Genomic DNA, 10,413 nt, shown 5'->3' with positions numbered 1-10,413 from the left:
TTTGAAATAATGATAAACATAAAGTTAAATACCTATTAAAATACCTTTCATGCATCACCGTGCTCTCTACTAATCAGTTATTCAGATAGATCTAGCTAACTAACATTATATTAATAATTTGATTATGGTTTATCAGAGTTGTGAACGTCATTCATTGCATTGCAAATAATTTTTAATGTTTGATGTTTTTAATCCTTTTTACTGCAGGTTTGTGAGTTCAGTCAGACAGCAGGGGGCGCGCGCGGACTGCGGTACTGCTCAGCTCATGAATATTGATAAGGGCACGCACAAGGACGTCATGTGGCGTCACGTAATTAATATTCATGAATCCGACATCCTTTGTAGCAGGATTGGCTTACAGTAGCTGTCACATGGACGATTCTATTCTATATATTTATTTAGCCATTTCATTTCATTCATGTGAGACACTAATAGAATCAAACAATACTTTGTCGTTATCACTGTGAACACACACACACACACACACACACACTTACAAAACCAAAGCATTTATGAAGAATATGAATATATAAGCACTGTGTTTTTAAAAGGGGCGGGGTCTCGGAGAGGGGGCGTGTCTCTCTCTTCCGCAGCGGACCTCCATCACAGTGAACGCAGGTGAGATTATAAACACATTCATATTTCATTTTAACCGATCAAGGGATCATAATCAACATATATATTATACACACGGTGGCTAAACTCGCAGATTGTGTGTCGACCGGTTGAATCGCGCCGATCTTTGCCGCATGTTGATGTAAACTCATGATCATAAGCCCTCATATGATAATGTTATGATCTGCTAGCGGGCCTAACACCGAATACAACCGGAATAAACGGGGTTTGATGTGCATATATCTGGAGTTGAGCTGCTGATCCCGGATCAGGACTCGGTTTCTCCCTGGTAGGATGGAGCAGATCCTTGGTCGCGCGAGCGCGCCCCCGGGCCCGGTTCTGCAGGTGTGCTTCCCGAGCGCGCGCGCCGCGGTTCTGGAGAACCTGAACCGGCAGCGCGAGGAGGGTCAGCTGTGTGACCTGTCCATACAGGTGCAGGGTCACGTGTTCCGCGCGCACAGGTGTGTGCTGGCCGCATCCTCCCCGTACTTCCATGACCAGGTGAGTGTGTGTGGAGCTGATGTCATCACACACACATACAAACCCTCTCATCTGCATATTAATGTCTGTTTGATGTTAAACTTTGAATGATTTCTCGCGACCTGCCCAGCAAACGTTCTCTAACAAGGTTCTCTTAAAGTTCTCCTAGTAACGGTAATAGAACGCTCGTTCAAAGATATGACGTTAGCACAAATGGAACGTTTTTCAGAATTCCATTTTTAAAATGTTGCTACTTGTTTTAGAACGTCGTCCTGATAAAGTTTGCAAAAAAGGAATGTTCCCGTAACATTAGCATAGCATTTTAACAACAGAACATTTTGAACGTTCACACAACATTCGAAAATAACGGGGGGTTTTTTTATAATGGGAACGCTTGCAAACCTTTTATTAGAACATATTTTAGTGATCTGGGTGGAGACAAAGTCGTCCTGATTAAGTCTGTAAAAAATAAAAAATAATGTAACGTTCTGTAATATTAGCATAGCAAATCTTAAAATGTTTTAACGTTCTTAAAATGTAAGTTTGACGCTTTCAAAACGTTAGTACAAATGTTACGTTTTTCAGAATTCCATTTTTAAAATGTTGCTACTTGTTTTAGAACGTTCGGACTCTGAGAACATTCAAAAGTCCTCCTGATAAAGTTTGAATTTTTTTAATTTATTTTTTTAAATTGAACGTTTCCGTAACAATAGAATAACAGATTTTGGTAACACTTTATTTTAGTGTCCTTGTTATGTTACATGTACTTACCATAGTATTAACAGTAAATTATGCATAATTACATGCAACTAACCCTAAAACGAACTATAGTAAGTACATGTAGTTGCTTAACATTACTCAGTACTTAAATATATAATTACACTGTAACAATGACACCTTAAAACAAAGTGTAACACTTTTTTTTAGATGTACATTTTCAACGTTCAAAGAACATTCATAAACGTTTTCATAACTTTACGGGAACGTTTGCAAACCGTTCTTAGAACATATTTTTGTGATCTGGCTGGAGACAAAGGTCGTAACACTAGTACTGTAATATTATTCATATGCTGAAAATACTTGCAAATGCACAATAACTGGTGAAGGTTTCTGACACTGATGGACGTCCCGCCGGCTGTGTTCCCAATCGCACACTTGCACACTACAGTACGAGAACACTATATAGTCACAGTGCTGATAGTGAAGTGACTTATTTACAATCCAATCTCAATGACAAAACTGAACTTTTTTACAAGTTGGTGATTTCATTTGAGTTCTTACGATTCAAGTTAATCTTGAGTAACTGTATTGAATAAGTGCTTCAAATATTTGAAAAAACCCCCCAATAAATTCATTCAACATCTTGGGAGTTTAAGCTGGAGGTTATTCTAACTTTAAGAGCTGATTAAAACATTATTTTCAGGAATTCCATCTTCCATCTATCTATCTATCTATCTATCTATCTATCTATCTATCTATCTATCTATCTATCTATCTATCTATCTATCTATCTATCCATCCATCCATCCATCCATCCATATATCTATCTATCTATCCATCCATCCATCCATCCATATATCTATCTATCTATCTATCCATCTATCTATCTATCTATCTTCCATCCATCCATCCATCCATCCATCCATCCATCCATCCATCCATCCATCCATCCATCTATCTATCTATCTATCTATCTATCCATATATCTATCCATATATCTATCTATCTATCCATATATCTATCTATCTATCTATCTATCCATATATCTATCCATATATCTATCTATCCATATATCTATCTATCCATATATCTATCTATCTATCTATCTATCTATCTTCCATCCATCCATCCATCCATCTATCTATCTATCTGTCTATCCGTCTGTCTGACCATCTGTCTTACATTAATGTGTTTATTTTATTTTACTCAATCCGTCTCTGTAAAGTCAGAAATCTCCACTTTAGCAGCTTCACACACACCAGACTTTACACTTTCATTCATATCTATATTCCGGAGGGTTGTTCATATATCATTCGCCTGATTTATATAACATGGAGTGATGAACAGAGAAATCTTTAGCTAGTCAAAATCAAACAGGAATTTTGAACCTGACTTTATTCAATATTCAGAGTTCTGTATGCAAATTAGTGCATATTTAATGAGTACCTAATTTGCATATGTAAACAACATTTCAGAAAACTTACAAATGTGTGGAAGTCAGTTAAAGGAATAGTTCTGCAGAGTTAGCAGAGGCAGAGTCAGCAGAGGCCGGAGAGTTAGCGGAGGCCGGAGAGTTAGCGGAGGCCGGAGAGTTAGCGGAGGCAGAGTCAGCGGAGGCCGGAGAGTTAGCGGAGGCCGGAGAGTTAGCGGAGGCCGAGTTAGCGGAGGCCGGAGAGTTAGCGGAGGCAGAGTCAGCAGAGGCCGGAGAGTTAGCGGAGGCCGGAGAGTTAGCGGAGGCCGGAGAGTTAGCGGAGGCCGGAGAGTTAGCGGAGGCAGAGTCAGCGGAGGCCGGAGAGTTAGCGGAGGCCGGAGAGTTAGCGGAGGCCGAGTTAGCGGAGGCCGGAGAGTTAGCGGAGGCAGAGTCAGCGGAGGCCGGAGAGTTAGCGGAGGCCGGAGAGTTAGCGGAGGCAGAGTCAGCGGAGGCCGGAGAGTTAGCGGAGGCCGGAGAGTTAGCGGAGGCCGGAGAGTTAGCGGAGGCCGGAGAGTTAGCGCAGGCAGAGTTAGCGGAGGCCGGAGAGTTAGCGGAGGCAGAGTCAGCGGAGGCCGGAGAGTTAGCGGAGGCCGGAGAGTTAGCGGAGGCCGGAGAGTTAGCGCAGGCAGAGTTAGCGGAGGCCGGAGAGTTAGCGGAGGCCGGAGAGTTAGCGGAGGCAGAGTCAGCGGAGGCCGGAGAGTTAGCGGAGGCCGGAGAGTTAGCGGAGGCAGAGTCAGCGGAGGCCGGAGAGTTAGCGGAGGCAGAGTCAGCGGAGGCCGGAGAGTTAGCGGAGGCCGGAGAGTTAGCGGAGGCCGAGTTAGCGGAGGCCGGAGAGTAAGCGGAGGCCGGAGAGTTAGCGGAGGCCCGAGAGTTAGCGGAGGCCGGAGAGTTAGCGCAGGCAGAGTTAGCGGAGGCCGGAGAGTTAGCGGAGGCCGAGTTAGCGGAGGCCGGAGAGTTAGCGGAGGCCCGAGAGTTAGCGGAGGCCGGAGAGTTAGCGCAGGCAGAGTTAGCGGAGGCCGGAGAGTTAGCGGAGGCAGAGTCAGCGGAGGCCGGAGAGTTAGCGGAGGCAGAGTCAGCGGAGGCCGGAGAGTTAGCGGAGGCCGGAGAGTTAGCGGAGGCCGAGTTAGCGGAGGCCGGAGAGTAAGCGGAGGCCGGAGAGTTAGCGGAGGCCCGAGAGTTAGCGGAGGCCGGAGAGTTAGCGCAGGCAGAGTTAGCGGAGGCCGGAGAGTTAGCGGAGGCCGAGTTAGCGGAGGCCGGAGAGTTAGCGGAGGCCCGAGAGTTAGCGGAGGCCGGAGAGTTAGCGCAGGCAGAGTTAGCGGAGGCCGGAGAGTTAGCGGAGGCAGAGTTAGCGGAGGCAGAGTTAGCAGAGGCCGGAGAGTTAGCGGAGGCAGAGTTAGCGGAGGCCGGAGAGTTAGCGGAGGCAGAGTTAGCAGAGGCAGAGTTAGCAGAGGCAGAGTTAGCGGAGGCCGCAGAGTTAGCGGAGGCCGGAGAGTTAGCGGAGGCAGAGTTAGCAGAGGCAGAGTTAGCAGAGGCAGAGTTAGCGGAGGCCGGAGAGTTAGCGGAGGCAGAGTTAGCAGAGGCAGAGTTAGCGGAGGCCGGAGAGTTAGCGGAGGCAGAGTTAGCAGAGGCAGAGTTAGCGGAGGCCGGAGAGTTAGCGGAGGCAGAGTTAGCAGAGGCAGAGTTAGCGGAGGCCGGAGAGTTAGCGGAGGCAGAGTTAGCAGAGGCAGAGTTAGCGGAGGCCGGAGAGTTAGCGGAGGCAGAGTTAGCAGAGGCAGAGTTAGCGGAGGCCGGAGAGTTAGCGGAGGCAGAGTTAGCAGAGGCAGAGTTAGCGGAGGCCGGAGAGTTAGCGGAGGCCGGAGAGTTAGCGGAGGCAGAGTTAGCAGAGGCAGAGTTAGCGGAGGCCGGAGAGTTAGCGGAGGCAGAGTTAGCAGAGGCAGAGTTAGCGGAGGCCGGAGAGTTAGCGGAGGCAGAGTTAGCAGAGGCAGAGTTAGCGGAGGCCGGAGAGGGAGAAGTGGAGGAGAGCGACGAGGAGGAATTCGCCAATGAACTTGTAGTTGAGGATCGCGGTGATGATGATAGTGATGAATAGGGTCCTTTTGTATCACATGATTGGAGTTGTTTTACAGGGCAGCCTTCATTCTTTCTTGTTGATGTGTTTCGGGCAACTAGTTCATAGGCTCGATGGATATTACCGGTAACTTGTATTGTTCAGCCCATGGCTGTCACATCGTTTCGTTTTTTTATGCTGCCAATAATCTAAAGGCGGTCGCACACCGGACGAGAAGCGCCGCGTCTATGACAACTCGAGGTATCGCACACCGGACGCGCACTTTGTCAGTTTATGGCCAGCAATATAGTTATGTTTAAGGATATTATGGAATTAAGATCATGCCTGTACTATGTTATGATTGTACTGTACAATTAAATACAATTGTTGCTTAGTCTGCAGTCTGAACTCACTTTACCTCAGAGCGTCCGTTAACTGAATGAATTGAGAATATCACCTGAAAATCCGATAACATCAGCAGTTTTCATCCACGCAGCTGATTTCTGTAAATGAGTGTAAAACTGAATGTATATTGCAGCACAGGGTGAAGTCAGTATATACATTAACAACGATTTGAGACAGTGTACACTCATAGAGAATAATGGGTTCGAATTGGCACTGCGCTTCTCGTCTGGTGTGCGACCCCCTTTAGACATACGCAAATATAATTCTTACATTAGCTGATCTGTTAAACACAAACACAGATTTGGTAACCTCCTGCTGTCATGCTCATCTCAACACTAAATTAAAGGCCTGTCTCAAATACAAGCCGGTGCAGTTCAGCGATTTGGGAAAATAAAAGCCTGGGCTATTATTTGAAGTTTTACGGTAGATGCACTTTTATGGACTTTAAAACAGAAACAGTCTTTCACTGCCATTATAAAGCTCTGAAGAGCCAGGACATATTTTAATATAACTGTGGTTGTATTCGTCTGAAAGAAGAAAGTCATATACAGCTAGGATGACCTGAGGGCGAGTAAATCATGGGGTCATTTTAATTTTTGGGTGAACTATCCCTTTAAGAATGTCTGTTGAATCTGGCCTGTAGTCGTTCAGCTGAAGAGAATCACAGTTTAGCATGTGTGTGTTTCCCAAAGCCAACTAAGTTCCATCGTTACCAATAGAGTTCAGTGGAAATTGCGATCACAGTTGGCATTGGGAAACGAACCCTTGGTGCCGCAGCTCTAAACACTGCGGCCGGTTCTGCCTGTGTCCAGGTTCTGCTGAAGAACGTCACCACGGTGTCTCTTCCCTCGGTCATGGACCCGCTGGCCTTCGAGAGCGTCCTGAACTCCGCCTACACCGGGCAGCTCAGCATCGTGCGCGACGACATCATCAACTACGTCACCGTGGCCAGCTTCCTCCAGATGTGGCACATCGTGGACAAGTGCACGGACATCCTCAAGAGGTCGCGACCCCTCGCGCAGGTCAGCCCGGGCGTGGCGAGCTCCTCGAGCCATCAGTCGCCCAGCAGCTCCGACTGCTGCTTCCCCGACCCGTCGGACCCACCGGGCGAACACACCGCGGAGAAACGTGCGCTTCCGCCTCTGGCCACATGGAGGCGCCCTCAGCAGAGCCGGTGGAGCCGAAGCAGCCTGACGTTTCCTCTGCGGACCGAGCCCGAGTGTGGGCCGGATCCACACCCGCCTCTCCCGTCCATCGAAACGGATTTCGCCGCGAGACACCGAATCCGCGTTCGGCTCCGAGGAGCGAAAGAGGAGGAGCAGCGGGTGGAGGCGGATGAAGGCGTCGGAGAGCCGGCGGAGGACGACGATAAACTGAGGATGAAGAGCGAGGAGCGCCAGGCCGGTGAGTGGAGCTTCTTCATCACTGCCGTTTAGCTCCCGTCCACCAGGGGGCGCCACCGCGCTGTTTCTGACTGTGTTTGTGTTCTTCTCTCAGGAGGCGTGGAGGCGGACGGGCGTCTCAGAGAGAGCCTGTGGCAGAGCGAGTGGCCGTCGGTGGACGAAGACGAGGAGGACGACGAAACGCCGGATGAGATCGCGAACGCCACAGTTTCCCAGAATCCTCCCTGCTCTCCTCTCTCTGCGACGCCGAAAGTCCACTTCTGTCACTGCGGGAAAGCGTACACGCTGAAGAGCATGCGCGACCGGCACGTGAAGATGCAGCACCTGAACCTGCGCCCGTTCTCCTGCCCCGTCTGCGCCAAGAGCTTCAAGATGAAGCACCACCTGACCAAACACGTGAAGACGCACGGCGGCCTGCGCCCGTACGAGTGCGCGCTCTGCGGGAAGAAGATCGTGTGGCGGGACAGCTTCCTCAAGCATCAGGCGCGCTGCCAGCAGACGGCCACCGCGGCTAGCTTTCAGCAGGAGCTCACGGACGCTGCCGGACCGGTGAAGGTGGAGCACGACGACTTCTCGTTGCTGGAGGAGGAGGCGCTCTCGTGAAAGCAGATTCCCCAAAGAAGCTTCAGTGACTCGCTCTTAAAGGGACAGTAACGTCATCAGATACTCGCCAGATGTTTGTTCATCTTCGTAAACATAAATGAAGATCCATGTCAATGTTTTCATCATTCCTCAGCAATGGATTCTGATTTGTTCTTAATGTTTTTATCGTTCTTCAGCGATGGATTCTGTTTGGCTGTCAATGTTTTTATCGTTGATGACACGGACGCTGCCGGACCAGTGAAGGTGGAGCACGACGATTACTCTCGTTACTGGAGGAGGAGGCGCTCTCGTGAAAGCAGATTCCCCAAAGATGCTTCAGTGACTCGCTCTTAAAGGGACAGTAACGTCATCAGATACTCGCCAGACGTTTGTTCATCTTCGGAAACATAATCATCAGCAATTAAATAATTAGTTAATTCATTCTGATTGGCTGTCAATGTTTTTATCGCTCATCTGCGATGGATTCTGATTGGCTGTCAATGTTTTTATCGCTCATCTGCGATCTGATTGGCTGTCAATGTTTTTATCGCTCATCTGCGATGGATTCTGATTGGCTGTCAATGTTTTTATCGTTCATCTGCGATGGATTCTGATTGGCTGTCAATGTTTTTATCGTTCATCTGCGATGGATTCTGATTGGCTGTCAATGTTTTTATCGCTCATCTTTTTAACGAAACCTGAGATTTCTGTCCCTCTGTTGACGAGTGGTGCAACAGATCGCTAATCTCACGGATCGGATCACATTACAGTTTTTGAGTCACAGATCGGATCATTTTAATGTAACTTTAACTTTGTTAAAGCTGTGAGAGTGTGGCTTTATTTCACATATAAACATTGATAAGCGAACATTCATAAAGCTCTCCTCTTACTTCATATGGATTTCTCTAATGATGTCTTTATGAAGTGTGTTTAGAGTTTAGACTTCAGTGGAGGGACAGAAATCACTCAGATGTCATTACAAATATCTTTGTGTGCCGAAGATGAACAAAAGTCTTACAGGTTTTTCAAAAAATGTGTCAAAAGAAAGAACAGAGCCTCTGCTTTTAAACAAATGTTTTTATTCTAGCTTCATGCATTATTATATAAACACTTGAATGTGGACAAGTTCATAAAAAATCTACATTTTGAACAAATGTTGTGTTTTGTCAGAGACTTTCTCCGTATGGGATTCAGAGCGATGGAGAGAACACAGGAGGAAGGAGCGCAGGGATGATGAAGGGTTATATTTAAGAGTGGAAATCAGTGTTTCTCCATCTATATGATGTAGCAGAGATGTGTTTATTTCTGCACACACACACACACACACACACACCCGGTTAACCCTCTCCGCTCTCCTGTAGTTCTGTGTTAGAGATAATGAACACACACAGACTGTACATAATAATGATAATAATGCAGTGTGGTTTTAATATGGTCAATAAAGGCATTTTATTGAAATCAGTTGCAGTGTGAATCTTCAGCGGTGTTTATTTCATTTATAATCGGTAACACTTTACAATAAAGAGCCCGTTAGTTAGTCACTAACTACCCGCAATTCATTTGTTACATTATTTATTAATCTTAATGCTAGTTAATGAAACACAGCTGTTAGTTCATGTTAGCTCAGGTCCATTAAATCATATTTTTGATTAGACTAGTGAATTCTTTAATGTTGAAATCAAAATGAATAATGTTCTTAATGGTCATAATTGTAAAGTGTTACCTGTAGTTCATCTGAAGAGTCGCCAGTGGAAACAAGTTTAACACGACATGTTCTCAAAAGCACTTCACAAATAACATCAATATTTCTGAGCAAAGCTTGTTTGATGTGTTTGAACTTGTACTTTTCGCTTCAATGGTTCTTTTGTGCGACAAATGAATTTATAAAAGTACAAATATTCCACATCGTCTCACAAAAATAATCATAGAATTAGCAAAATACTGTAGAACAGACGGCTGTGCAATAATTATATACAGGAGTGTTTATCAGAATGCATAGTGTCCAATAATATTAATAATAAGTATGACTAATATATTTCCGGGGCGTGCTGAGTTATGCATTACCCAGAAGTCAGTCGATCGTTACAGAGGTATTTCTGTACAGTAACAGACATCTTTGCATCATCTGCTACAGGACCTGATGGAGGCCAGGCTGCGTCTAACTCCCTCCGTTGATGTACTTTTTGTTAATATTTTTCATTTATTTTTTGGTAACACTACTTTACAGTGTCCTTGTTACACGTAGTTACTATAGTAATAACTGTAAATTATGCATAATAACTTAAAGCTAATCCTATAGTAAGTACACATGGTTCATCAATAACACTTAAATATGTAATTACACTGTAACAAGGACACCTTAAAATAAAGTGTAACCCATTCCGTTTTAATTTTAGTAAAGTTTTACTAATTTTTGTCATTTTTATTTGATTTATGGTAAAACTGTACAGTAAGGTTAACTTTAGCTGAGTTATTAACATGAACTAACATTTTACAGCATTTATTAAATCTGCTAAAAATAAAGCTGTTCAAACAAATACAACATTTGATCATTAATATGTATCAGTAAATGTTGAGATTAAATTTAATAAATGCTGTATAAGTATTGCTCATTGTTTTTAAATATGGCTATATCGTTTTAGTGTAATTAGTTTTAGTTACTTTAGAAAGGAAGTTTGTGTCCGCCACTG

General features: G+C 45.4%; 1 protein-coding gene across 3 annotated transcripts; it reads left to right on the top strand.

Moving 5' to 3' along the window:
- The first annotated feature begins 557 nt into the window (after window positions 1–557).
- Window positions 558–9,181, top strand: zbtb22a (zinc finger and BTB domain containing 22a). 3 transcript variants are annotated; one of them, XM_084131657.1, is made up of 4 exons: window positions 558–618; window positions 807–1,116; window positions 6,551–7,142; window positions 7,236–9,181. In XM_084131657.1, exons 2-4 carry the CDS (start codon window positions 910–912, stop codon window positions 7,742–7,744), a joined length of 1,308 nt encoding a protein of 435 aa, XP_083987783.1. In that variant the 5' UTR covers window positions 558–618; window positions 807–909; the 3' UTR covers window positions 7,745–9,181. The 3 variants fall into 3 exon arrangements, with proteins under 3 accessions (XP_083987783.1, XP_083987784.1, XP_083987785.1); XM_084131658.1 differs by having other exon boundaries at window positions 560–618; window positions 909–1,116; XM_084131659.1 differs by lacking the exon at window positions 807–1,116 and having other exon boundaries at window positions 577–618.
- Window positions 9,182–10,413: the final 1,232 nt, after the last annotated feature.

Source organism: Abramis brama (genome assembly GCF_963993115.1).
Source record: "Abramis brama genome assembly, chromosome: 12".
Lineage (NCBI taxonomy): Eukaryota > Metazoa > Chordata > Actinopteri > Cypriniformes > Leuciscidae > Abramis > Abramis brama.
Note: the sequence above shows the minus strand (reverse complement) of the source record. Positions and strands in the feature narration are given on the sequence as shown.